At 44.5% G+C, this 10,482-nt stretch overlaps 1 protein-coding gene across 1 annotated transcript in view; it reads left to right on the forward strand.

The window, feature by feature from the left end:
- LOC102191735 (39S ribosomal protein L13, mitochondrial-like) overlaps positions 1 to 9,742 on the forward strand; it is a 49,833-nt gene extending 40,091 nt beyond the window's left edge. The window contains 2 exon segments of the mRNA XM_018064013.1: positions 9,168 to 9,447; positions 9,450 to 9,742. Coding sequence (XP_017919502.1) covers positions 9,168 to 9,447; positions 9,450 to 9,742 — 573 coding nt within the window.

Below are 10,482 nucleotides of genomic sequence, written 5' to 3' on the forward strand. Positions count from 1 at the left end.
CCAGGCAGGAGTACTTGAGTGGGGTGCCATTGCCTTCTCCGTCTGTTGGGTTAAGCCACTGCAATTTGGAGATTAATTTGTTACCACAGCATGCCATAGCCTTTCCTCTCTAATACACAAGACAGGACACCAAATATATCACTGTTCACCCCATTGGCTATTGACAACATAGTATTTTATTTATTTATTTGTGGCTGCGCTGGGTCTCTGTTGCTGTATGTGGGCTTTCTCTAATTGTGGCAAGTGGGGGCTACTCTTCCTTGCAGTGCTAGGGCTTCTCATTCTGGCGGCTTCTCCTGTTGCAGAACACCGGCTCTAGGCAGGCGGGCCTCAGTAGTTGCAGCACGTGGGCTCGGTAGTTGTGGCTCATGGGTTTAGTTGCCCTGCAGCACGTGGAATCTTCCCGGACCAGGGATCGAATGTTGTCCGCTGCATCGGCAGGTAGATTCTCAACTAGTGGACTACCAGGGAAGTCCCAGATGTTTTGTTTTGTGAATGGTATTGTGCCCAGAGTAAGAATGACTGCCCAAAGGCAAGCACTTAGAAGCAGATGGGAGAATCTAAGGGTCTTCCTGAGCCCCCTGAGCAGCAGGGGCCCCCGGGCCTGGCCTCTTCCTCTGGTTTCCTCCTCTGCATCAGGCTTCTCTCCCTGTTGCTGGTTTCCAAAGCTGCCTTTGGCACAGCCCTTTGGTCTCCACCCCCAGCAGACAGCTTCCAGAAGCAAAGGCCCAGACACCACTGGCTCCTCTCCAGATTCTGGCCAAAGTGCCTGGAAGTTTCTCTGAGCCTCACATTGTCTTTCAGAAGTATCCCTGGGGAGGCAGAGCTCTTGCAATCAGGGCAATCACCGCTTTCTGGCCCCTGCTGACCGGGAACCATGGGCTGGGTGTGGCAGGCAGGAAGCTCAGGGCAGGACTGCCCACTTTTAGTTCAGATCTGTGGGGAAAATGGGGGTTTCAGGGCACTGGGCTGGCTCCTGGCTGGAGTGGGAACAACCAGGACAGTGAGAGCATTCACTCCTCATCCAGTTCTCAAACGCTCATCTCTGAGCATCTCTGTGGGTCTGGCCCTGTGCTTAGTGCTGTGGGAGCACAAAGCCCAGAGGTCCTGGCCCTTGCCTTCTAGGAGCTTGCATCCTGTAGGCTCAAGTAGGACATTAGCTACTAGAAAACCAGAGCACCAGGGAGTAAATCAGTCTGGGAGTTTTCAGTTGCGAGTAACATGACCCCTGGAGAGAAAACATTGCGTGCTTCTCACTTCTGAAAGCAATTCAGTTTCAAATGTTATTTTCTGAAATGTTACTTTTTGAAATATATGTGTGGTGTGCGTGTATGCCAAAATTAACACTGACTCTAGATTTTCTGATTGCAAAATTCTACAGTTTATCAAAGCTGAAATCTTTTCCTTTCGTTCTTTGTTGGTCCCCTAAGTTAGCTAGTGCCTTAAGTCCATGTTTTAAGTTATCCAAACTGAATCAGTATCAAAAAGGAAATATTTTGTCCCCATGTCCAAAGAGATCCCAGCTTCAGGTTTGGTTGGATCCAGGTCCTTATCACATGTCATGTGAACTCTGCATGGTTTTGCTCCCTCTATTTTGGCTTTATTCTTAGGGACGCTCATACTCCTAGGACCATATTCTGTGATTGTCAGTCCCATTTGAAAGAATGGGCCCATTTCCTGGCCATACCAGGAAAGCCCTTATTTAACTGACTCTGACTGACCCATCTCAGGCCCATCCCTGAACCAGTCTCTGTACTGGTCAGTGGTGGGGATGGGAGTGATTTGAGAGAAGATGTAATGCTCTGACTCCTCTCTGGATCCTGGGGTGGTTAGCTTCTTCTGAATCACATGACTGAAGCTCAGGGATACGAGATTTCCCATGAAAGACTAGGGTATTGTGATCAGAAGGAAGACAGATGCTGAGCAGGATAACAATCAATACTTACTGCTGGTGGGGTGATGGAATATGCCCTCAGAGATGTATGAACCAAGCGCTGTGAGAATTCAGAGACAGAGATGTCACCTGCAGTTAAAGACATCAAGGAAGGATGCATGCAGACTGGGGCTTGAAGGATGACCAGAGTTTGAGTGTTGGATCTGGGGGAATGGGGAAGAAAGGGCATTCTGAATACAGGGAACAATGTGAGCAGAAACCTGGAGGTAAGCACAGAGAGGAGCAGGAACTGAAGCTGGAGGAGGGAAAGGCTTTGAATGCCAAGCAAAGGAGTGTGGATTGAATTTGGGAGATACTCATGGATGTTCAGGAGCTGAGGCTGGGTCATCAGATCTGAGCTGCTGGGAGCTGATACTAGAAGCCCCAGGGGCCCTGACCCTCTGCTCCGCTCCCTGCCCCTTCCCCCTGGGCTGTCTTGGTGTCCACAAATCCCTCTTCCTTTAGTTCAGCTCAGGCAGGGCTGGAGTTTTCCAGTAGAAATGCTTCCTCAGGAGGAAAGTGAAAGTGCAAAGCGTGATTACAGAGTAACCTTGCAGATTTTCATGCTCACCAGCATCCTGTCAAAAGTGGGGTTTGTAATTCTCATCAAACCTGTGTTTGAATTCCTCCTCTCTCCCTGGGGATAAGTCGCATGACTCCCTGAGCCTCCATTTCTTTTTCTGCAAAATGGAATGAGCAAGGACTTCCCTGGTGGTCCGGTGGTTGAGAATACACCTGCCAGTGCAGGGGACAAGGGCCCGATCCCTGATCTGAGAAGATTCCACTTGCTGTGGAGTAACTGAGCTGCAGGTCACAGCTATAGAGCCTGTGTTTTAGAGCCCTTGCTCTGCAGCAAGAGACACCACTGCAATGAGAAGCCCACACACCCAACTAGAGAAAGCTGCGCACCGCAACAAAGACCCAAAGCAGCCACAAACTAATTATAAATTAAAAAATAAAGGCAATAAGCCTTAAAAATATATGAAACAAGTAGGTTCTATCTCACAAGATTGGTAAGAAGATTAAATGGGATGCTGTATGTCACATATGGGGTACACAGAGTCTGCAATGATGATGAAGATGATGAAGGGGATGAAAGGACCAACCAGGGAGGAAGGAAATGACCAGCAGAGTCCAGTCCCTTGGAGAGCTCTTAGCTTGGCGTGCGAGTGAGGCCGCGTCATCAGGCTGGGCAGATGCAGATGAAGGGTGGCCAGGACAGCGTGCAGGAGTGAGAAGCAGCCTCAGCCCTTACTCTTGAACTTTGCCCTCTCTTTGCCCTGCTGGGGTCAGGGAACCCCAGTGAGAACACATCATTGTGTCATCCTTCTTGTGTATCCCCAAATTAAAGAAAGGGCTCTGGTCATGGCAGAGGGCCCTGGAAAGTCAGGTTGTGCTGATACTGCCCCAGGTGGGCCTCCTCTGGGCCTCAGTTTACCCCACTGGTTAGGGGATACTGGTCAGTCTCTTTGGGGTCCCAGGGCAGCCAGAGGAGCATGCTTTCAACAGGATTTCTACAGATCTCAGGATGGCTGGAATAGGCCTGAAGAATGAGATGAGGCTAGTGAGGAAGGGCAGGAGGGGGATAAAGGCTCAAGCCAGGAGTCACCAAGCTTTACTGATTCCCTCCTCAGCAAAATAATTTGAAGACGTATGCCCCAAATATATTTGTTTACTTATTTATATCAGTGACATACATTACTATACTAATATATTCTGTCCACTATAAAATAAACATAAAATGAAGAACTTAAAGAAATATCAACAGGAAAAAAACAAACCATGACCATTCATACAACAGACTACTACAAGAATGAGGTCTTACAACTCATACTAAGAAGACAGCTAAGCTGGAAAATGAACAAAAGATGTAAATGGACATATTGTCAAAAAAGAGATATGAATGGCTTAATAAGCATATGAAAATGTTCAATTTTATTTACCATTAGGGAAGTGCAATTTTGCAGGATCTTAGTTCCCTGACCAGGGATTAAACCTGAGTCCTTGCAGTGAAAGCATGGGGTTCTAACCACTGGACCTCCAGGGAATTCCCAGTGAAATGCAATTGAAAATCACATGAGATAACCTGCACATCTTCTGCCATGAAGAGGTGAAGTGAAAGTCGCTCAGTCACATCCGACTGTTAGCAACCCCATGGACTATACAGTCCATGGAATCCTCCAGGTCAGAATACTGGAGTGGGTAGCCATTCCCTTCTGCAGGGGATCTTCCCAACCCAGGGATTGAATCCAGGTCTCCCTCATTGCAGGCGGATTCTTTACTAGCTGAGCCACCTGGGAAGCCCCATGGTCTTCTTCAAAAAGATAAATGACAGCAAGTGTTGAGGATGTGGAGAAACTGGAATCTTCACCCATCACTGGTGGGAGTGTAAAGTGGTGCAGCACTTTGTAAAAACAGCTTAGCAGTTTCTTAAAAAGTTAAACACAAAATTACCACATAACCCAGCAATCCTCCTAGGTTATCAAATGAAGAGGAATAAAAATACATGCCCACACAAAGGCTTGCATGTATTTGCAGCAGAATTATTCATAATAGAGAAACCTGGAAACATCCTATTATCCATCAGCTGGTGAATGGATAAACGAAATGTGAAATATCCATACAATGGATATTACTCAGGAACAAACTAACTAAATATAATCAACATGGATGAACCTCAAGGACATTATGTTTAGTGAAAGAAGCTAGACACAGAAGACTGTGTATCCTATGATTCTTTTCATATGAAATTTCCAGGGATGACAAATGCATAAAGACAGGAAGCAGATCAGCATTTGGCTGAACTAGGGGTGAGAGGAAGGGTTAAACTGTAAAAGACTCAAAGGAAATTTTGGGATGATGGGAATATTCTAAAACTGGATTGTGGTCAAAGTTGCACAACTCCATATAAGTTTACTGGAAATCATTGGGCTTTCCAGGTGGCACAGCGGTAAAAGAATCTGCCTGCAAATGCAGGAGATGGAAGAGACTCGGGTTCAGTCCCTGGGATGGGAAGATCCCTGGAGTAGGAAGTGGCAACCCACTCCAGTATTCTTGCCTGGAGACTCCCATGTACAGAGGAGCCTGGCAGGCTACAGTCCATGGGGTCGCAAAAGTCAAACACATGACTAAGCGACTGGGTACACACACACGCACACAAAAATCATTGAACAGTATACTTATCATGGATAAATTTTCATATAAATTGTGTCTCAATAGAGCTGCTTAAAAAAAAGAGGACGTTCTTTAGGCTTTGGTGTATATAGGTCTCCAAGATGTAATTAAAAGAAAAAGTTTAATTGAAATATAATTTGTTAATGATGTTGTGTTAATTTCTGTTGTATAACAAAGTGATTCAGTTATACATACAAATACACACGTTCTTTTTTAAATAGTCTTCTCCATTATGGTTTATCATAGAATACTAAATATAGTTCCTTGTGCTATACAGTAGGACTTTGTTTTTTTATCCATTCTAAATATAACAGTTTGCAAGCAAGCTGCATTTTAAATGGAAAACTAAGGTACAGAGTATGCTGCTGTTTGCATTTCTTTTTTTTTTTTTTTAAAGAAAAGGTGTACCACTGTGTAAAACAGTATGGAATCTTCTCAAAAAAACTAAAAAATAGAGCTATCATTCAGTTCAGTTCAGTCGCTCAGTCGTGTCCGACTCTTTGCGACCCCATGAATCGCAGCATGCCAGGCCTCCCTGTCCATCACCAACTCCCGGACTTCACTCAGACTCACGTCCATCGAGTCTGTGATGCCATCCAGCCATCTTATCCTCTGTCATCCCCTTCTCCTCCTGCCCCCAATCCCTCCCAGTATCAGAGTCTTTTCCAATGAGTCAACTCTTCGCATGAGGTGGCCAAAGTACTGGAGCTTCAGCTTCAGCATCAGTCCTTCCAATGAACACCCAGGACTGATCTCCTTCAGGATGGATTGGTTGTATCTCCTTGCAGTCCAAGGGACTCTCAAGAGTCTTCTCCAACACCACAGTTCAAAAGCATCAATTCTTCGGTGCTCAGCTTTCTTCACAGTCCAACTCTCACATCCATACATGACCACTGGAAAAACCATAGCCTTGACTAGACGGACCTTTGTTGGCAAAGTAATGTCTCTGCTTTTCAATATGCTATCTAGGCTAACTTTCCTTCCAAGGAGTAAGCATCTTTTAATTTATGACTGCAGTCACATCTGCAGTGATTTTGGAGCTCCCCAAAATAAAGTCTGTCACAGTTTCCACTGTTTCCCCATCTATTTGCCATGAACTGATGGGACCAGATGCCATGATCTTCGTTTTCTGAATGTTGAGCTTTAAGCCAACTTTTTCACTCTCCTCTTTGATACCATATGACCCAGCAATTTCACTCCTGGGTGTATGCGTGCATGCTCAGTTGCATCCAACTCTTTGCCACCCTGTGGACAGTAGCTCACCAGGCTCCTCTGTCCATGGAATTCTTCAGACAAGAATACTGGAGTCTGTTGCCATTTCTTACTCCAGGGGATCTTCCCAACCCAGGGATCAAATCCACATCTCCTGCTTTGGTAGGCAGTTTCTTTACCATTGTGCCACCTGGGAAGCCACATTCCAAAAATTCAAAAAGATACATGCACCCTAATGTTCATAGCAGCACTATTTACAGTTGCCAAGATATGGAAGCAAACTAAGTGTCATCAACAAATGAATGGATAAATAAGATGTGCTGGTTCGTGACATTATACAGGAGACAGGGATCAAGAACATCCCCATGGAAAAGAAATGCAAAAAAGCAAAATGGCTGTCTGGGGAGGCCTTACAAATAGCTGTGAAAAGAAGAGAGGCGAAAAGCAAAAGAGAAAAGGAAAGATATAAGCATCTGAATGCAGAGTTCCAAAGAATAGCAAGAAGAGATAAGAAAGCCTTCTTCAGCGATCAATGCAAAGAAATAGAGGAAAAGAACAGAATGGGAAAGACTAGAGATCTCTTCAAGAAAATTAGAGATACCAAGGGAACATTTCATGCAAAGATGGGCTCGATAAAGGACAGGAATGGTATGGACCCAACAGAAGCGCAAGATAGATATTAAGAAGAGGTGGCAAGAATACACGGAAAAACTGTACAAAAAAGATCTTCACGACCCAGATAATCATGATGATGTGATCACTCATCTAGAGCCAGACATCTTGGAATGTGAAGTCAAGTGGGCCTTAGAAAGCATCACTACGAACAAAGCTAGTGGAGGTGATGGAATTCCAGTTGAGCTGTTTCAAATCCTGAAAGATGATGCTGTGAAAGTGCTGCACTCAATATGCCAGCAAATTTGGAAAACTCAGCAGTGGCCAGAGGACTGGAAAAGGTCAGTTTTCATTCCAATCCCAAAGAAAGGCAATGCCAAAGAATGCTCAAACTACCGCACAATTGCACTCATCTCACATGCTAGTAAAGTAATGCTCAAAATTCTCCAAGCCAGGCTTCAGCAATACATGAACCGTGAACTCCCTGATGTTCAAGCTGGTTTTAGAAAAGGCAGAGGAAGCAGAGATCAAATTGCCAACATCTGCTGGATCATCGAAAAAGCAAGAGAGTTCCAGAAAAACATCTATTTCTGCTATATTGACTATGCCAAAGCCTTTGACTGTGTGGATCACAATAAACTGTGGAAAATTCTGAAAGAGATGAGCATACCAAACCACCTGACCTGCCTTCTGAGAAACCTGTATGCAGGTGAGGAAGCAACAGTTAGAACTGGACATGGAACAGCAGACTGGTTCCAAATAGGAAAAGGAGTACGTCAAGGCTGTATATTGTCACCCTGCTTATTTAACTTCTATGCAGAGTACATCATGAGAAATGCTGGGCTGGAAGAAACACAAGCTGGAATCAAGATTGCAGGGAGAAATACCAATAACCTCAGATATGCAGATGATACCACCCTTATGGCAAAAAGTGAAGAGGAGCTAAAAAGCCTCTTGATGAAAGTGAAAGAGGAGAGTGAAAAAGTTGGCTTAAAGCTCAACATTCAGAAAGCAAAGATCACGGCATCTGGTCTCATCACTTCGTGGGAAATAGATGGGGAAACAGTGGAAACAGTGTCAGGCTTTATTTTTTGGGGGCTCCAAAATCACTGCAGATGGTGATTGCAGCCATGAAATTGAAAGACGCTTACTCCTTGGAAGAAAAGTTATGACCAACCTAGATAGCATATTCAAAAGCAGAGACATTACTTTGCCGACTAAGTTCCGTCCAGTCAAGGCTATGGTTTTTCCTGTGGTCGTGTATGGATGTGAGAGTCGGACTGTGAAGAAGGCTGAGCGTCGAAGAATTGATGGTTTTGAACTGTGGTGTTGGAGAAGACTCTTGAGAGTCCCTTGGACTGCCAGGAGATCCAATCAGTCCATTCTGAAGGAGATCAACCCTGGGATTTCTTTGGAAGGAATGATGCTAAAGCTGAAACTCCAGTACTTTGGCCACCTCATGCGAAGAGTTGAGTCATTGGAAAAGACTCTGATGCTGGGAGGGATTGGGGGCAGGAGGAGAAGGGGACAACTGAGGATGAGATGGCTGGATGGCATCACGGACTCGATGGACGTGAGTCTGAGTGAACTCTGGGAGATGGTGATGGACAGGGAGGCCTGGCGTGCTGCAATTCATGGGGTCGCAAAGAGTCGGACATGACTGAGTGACTGAACTGAACTGAACTGAACTGATATATATATGCAATGGAATATTATCCATAAAAAAGAATGAAATTCTGCCATTTGCAACAACATCGATGGACTGGGAGGGTATTATGCTAAGTGATACATCAGACAGAGAAAGACAAACACTGTATGATATCATGGATGTGTGGAATCCAAAAAATAAAAGAAACTAGTGAATATAACAAAAAGAAACAGACTCACAGATATAGAGAACAAACTAGTGGTTACCAGTGGGGAGATGGAAGTGGGGAAGGGCAAGACAGTGGTAGAGGATTAGCGATACAAACTGTTTTGTCTAAAATAAGTAAGGTACAAGAATCTACCATTCAACAAATGGAATATAGCCCATATTTTATAATAATGATAAGTGTAGTATAACCTTTACAAATTATGAAACACTGTGTTATATATCTGTAACCTATATAATGTTGTACATCAGCTATATCTCAATAAAAAAGTTCTTAGAAGAGTGAATATACGTACATATAGGGCATACATACAGTACATCATGAGAAATGCTGGGCTGGATGAAGCACAAACTGGAATCAAGATTGCCGGGAGGGGCGGAAGCACGGAGCCGCCCCTCGGGAGCGTGGCGAGTCTGTCCAGGGCGCCGCAGCAATGGGCCACTTTAGCCCGAGTTTGGTATCTCCTAGATGGGAAGATGCAGCCCCCTGGCAAGCTTGCTGCCCTGGCATCAGTTAGACTTCAAGGATTGCATAAGCCTGTGTACCGTCAACTGAGTGACTGTCGGGATCATATTGTCATCATGAACACAAGGCACATTGCCTTTTCTGGAAACAAGTGGGAGCACAAAGTGTTGTCCTCACATACTACCCAGGTGGATTTAAACGAGTAACAGCGGCTCAGCTTCACCAGAAGGATCCAGTAGCCATTGTAAAACTAGCTATTTATGGCATGCTGCCAAAAAGCCTTCACAGAAGAACTCTGATGCAGAGGCTGCATCTTTTCCCAGATGAAGATATACCAGAAGATATTCTTAAGAATTTAACAGAAGAGCTTCCTCAACCACGAAAAGTGCCCAGATGTCTAGATGAGTACACGCAAGAAGAATTAGAGGCTTTTCCAAGAGTTTGGTCTCCACCTGAGGATTATCGGCTGTAGGAGGAAGGAAATTTCAGAAAATAGCGGTGTGGTGCTTGAAACTCCTTCCTCAGGGCAGGATGAAGCAATAGCTGCCTTCTGACAGGAAGCCTGCTCTGGGGACTGAAACTTTGTGGGGGAGGGTAGGGATGGGATATCCCTTCATTAGGAAATTGCAGTAGAATGTCATTTTATAGAATTGTTTTACTGTATAGTGCTATTTGAATGTTGGAAATAAGAATAAAACTGCCCTTTACTTAAAAAAAAAAAGATTGCTGGGAGAAATATCAATAACCTCAGATATGCAGATGACACCACCCTTATGGCAGACAACGAAGAAGAACTAAAGAGCCGCTTGATGAAAGTGAAAGAGGAGAGTGAAAAAGTTGGCTTAAAACTCAACATTCAGAAAACTAAGATCATGGCATCTGGTCCCATCACTTCATGGGAAATAGATGGGGAAACAGTGGAAACAATGACAGACTTTATTTTGGGGGGCTCCAAAATCACTGTAGATATTGACTTCAGCCATGAAATTAAGACACTTGCTCGTTGGAAGGAAAGTTATGACCAATCTAGACAGCATATTAAAAAGTTGAGACATTACTTTGCCAACAAAGGTCCATCTAGTCAAAGTTATGGTTTTTCCAGTAGTTCTGTATGGATGTGAGAATTGGACTATAAAGAAAGCTGAGCACCGAAGAACTGATGGTTTTGAACGGTGGTGTTGGAGAAGACTCTTGAGAGTCCCTTGGACTGCA

The sequence above is a fragment of the Capra hircus genome, chromosome 19, assembly GCF_001704415.2.
Source record: "Capra hircus breed San Clemente chromosome 19, ASM170441v1, whole genome shotgun sequence".
In the NCBI taxonomy this organism is placed as follows: Eukaryota; Metazoa; Chordata; class Mammalia; order Artiodactyla; family Bovidae; genus Capra; species Capra hircus.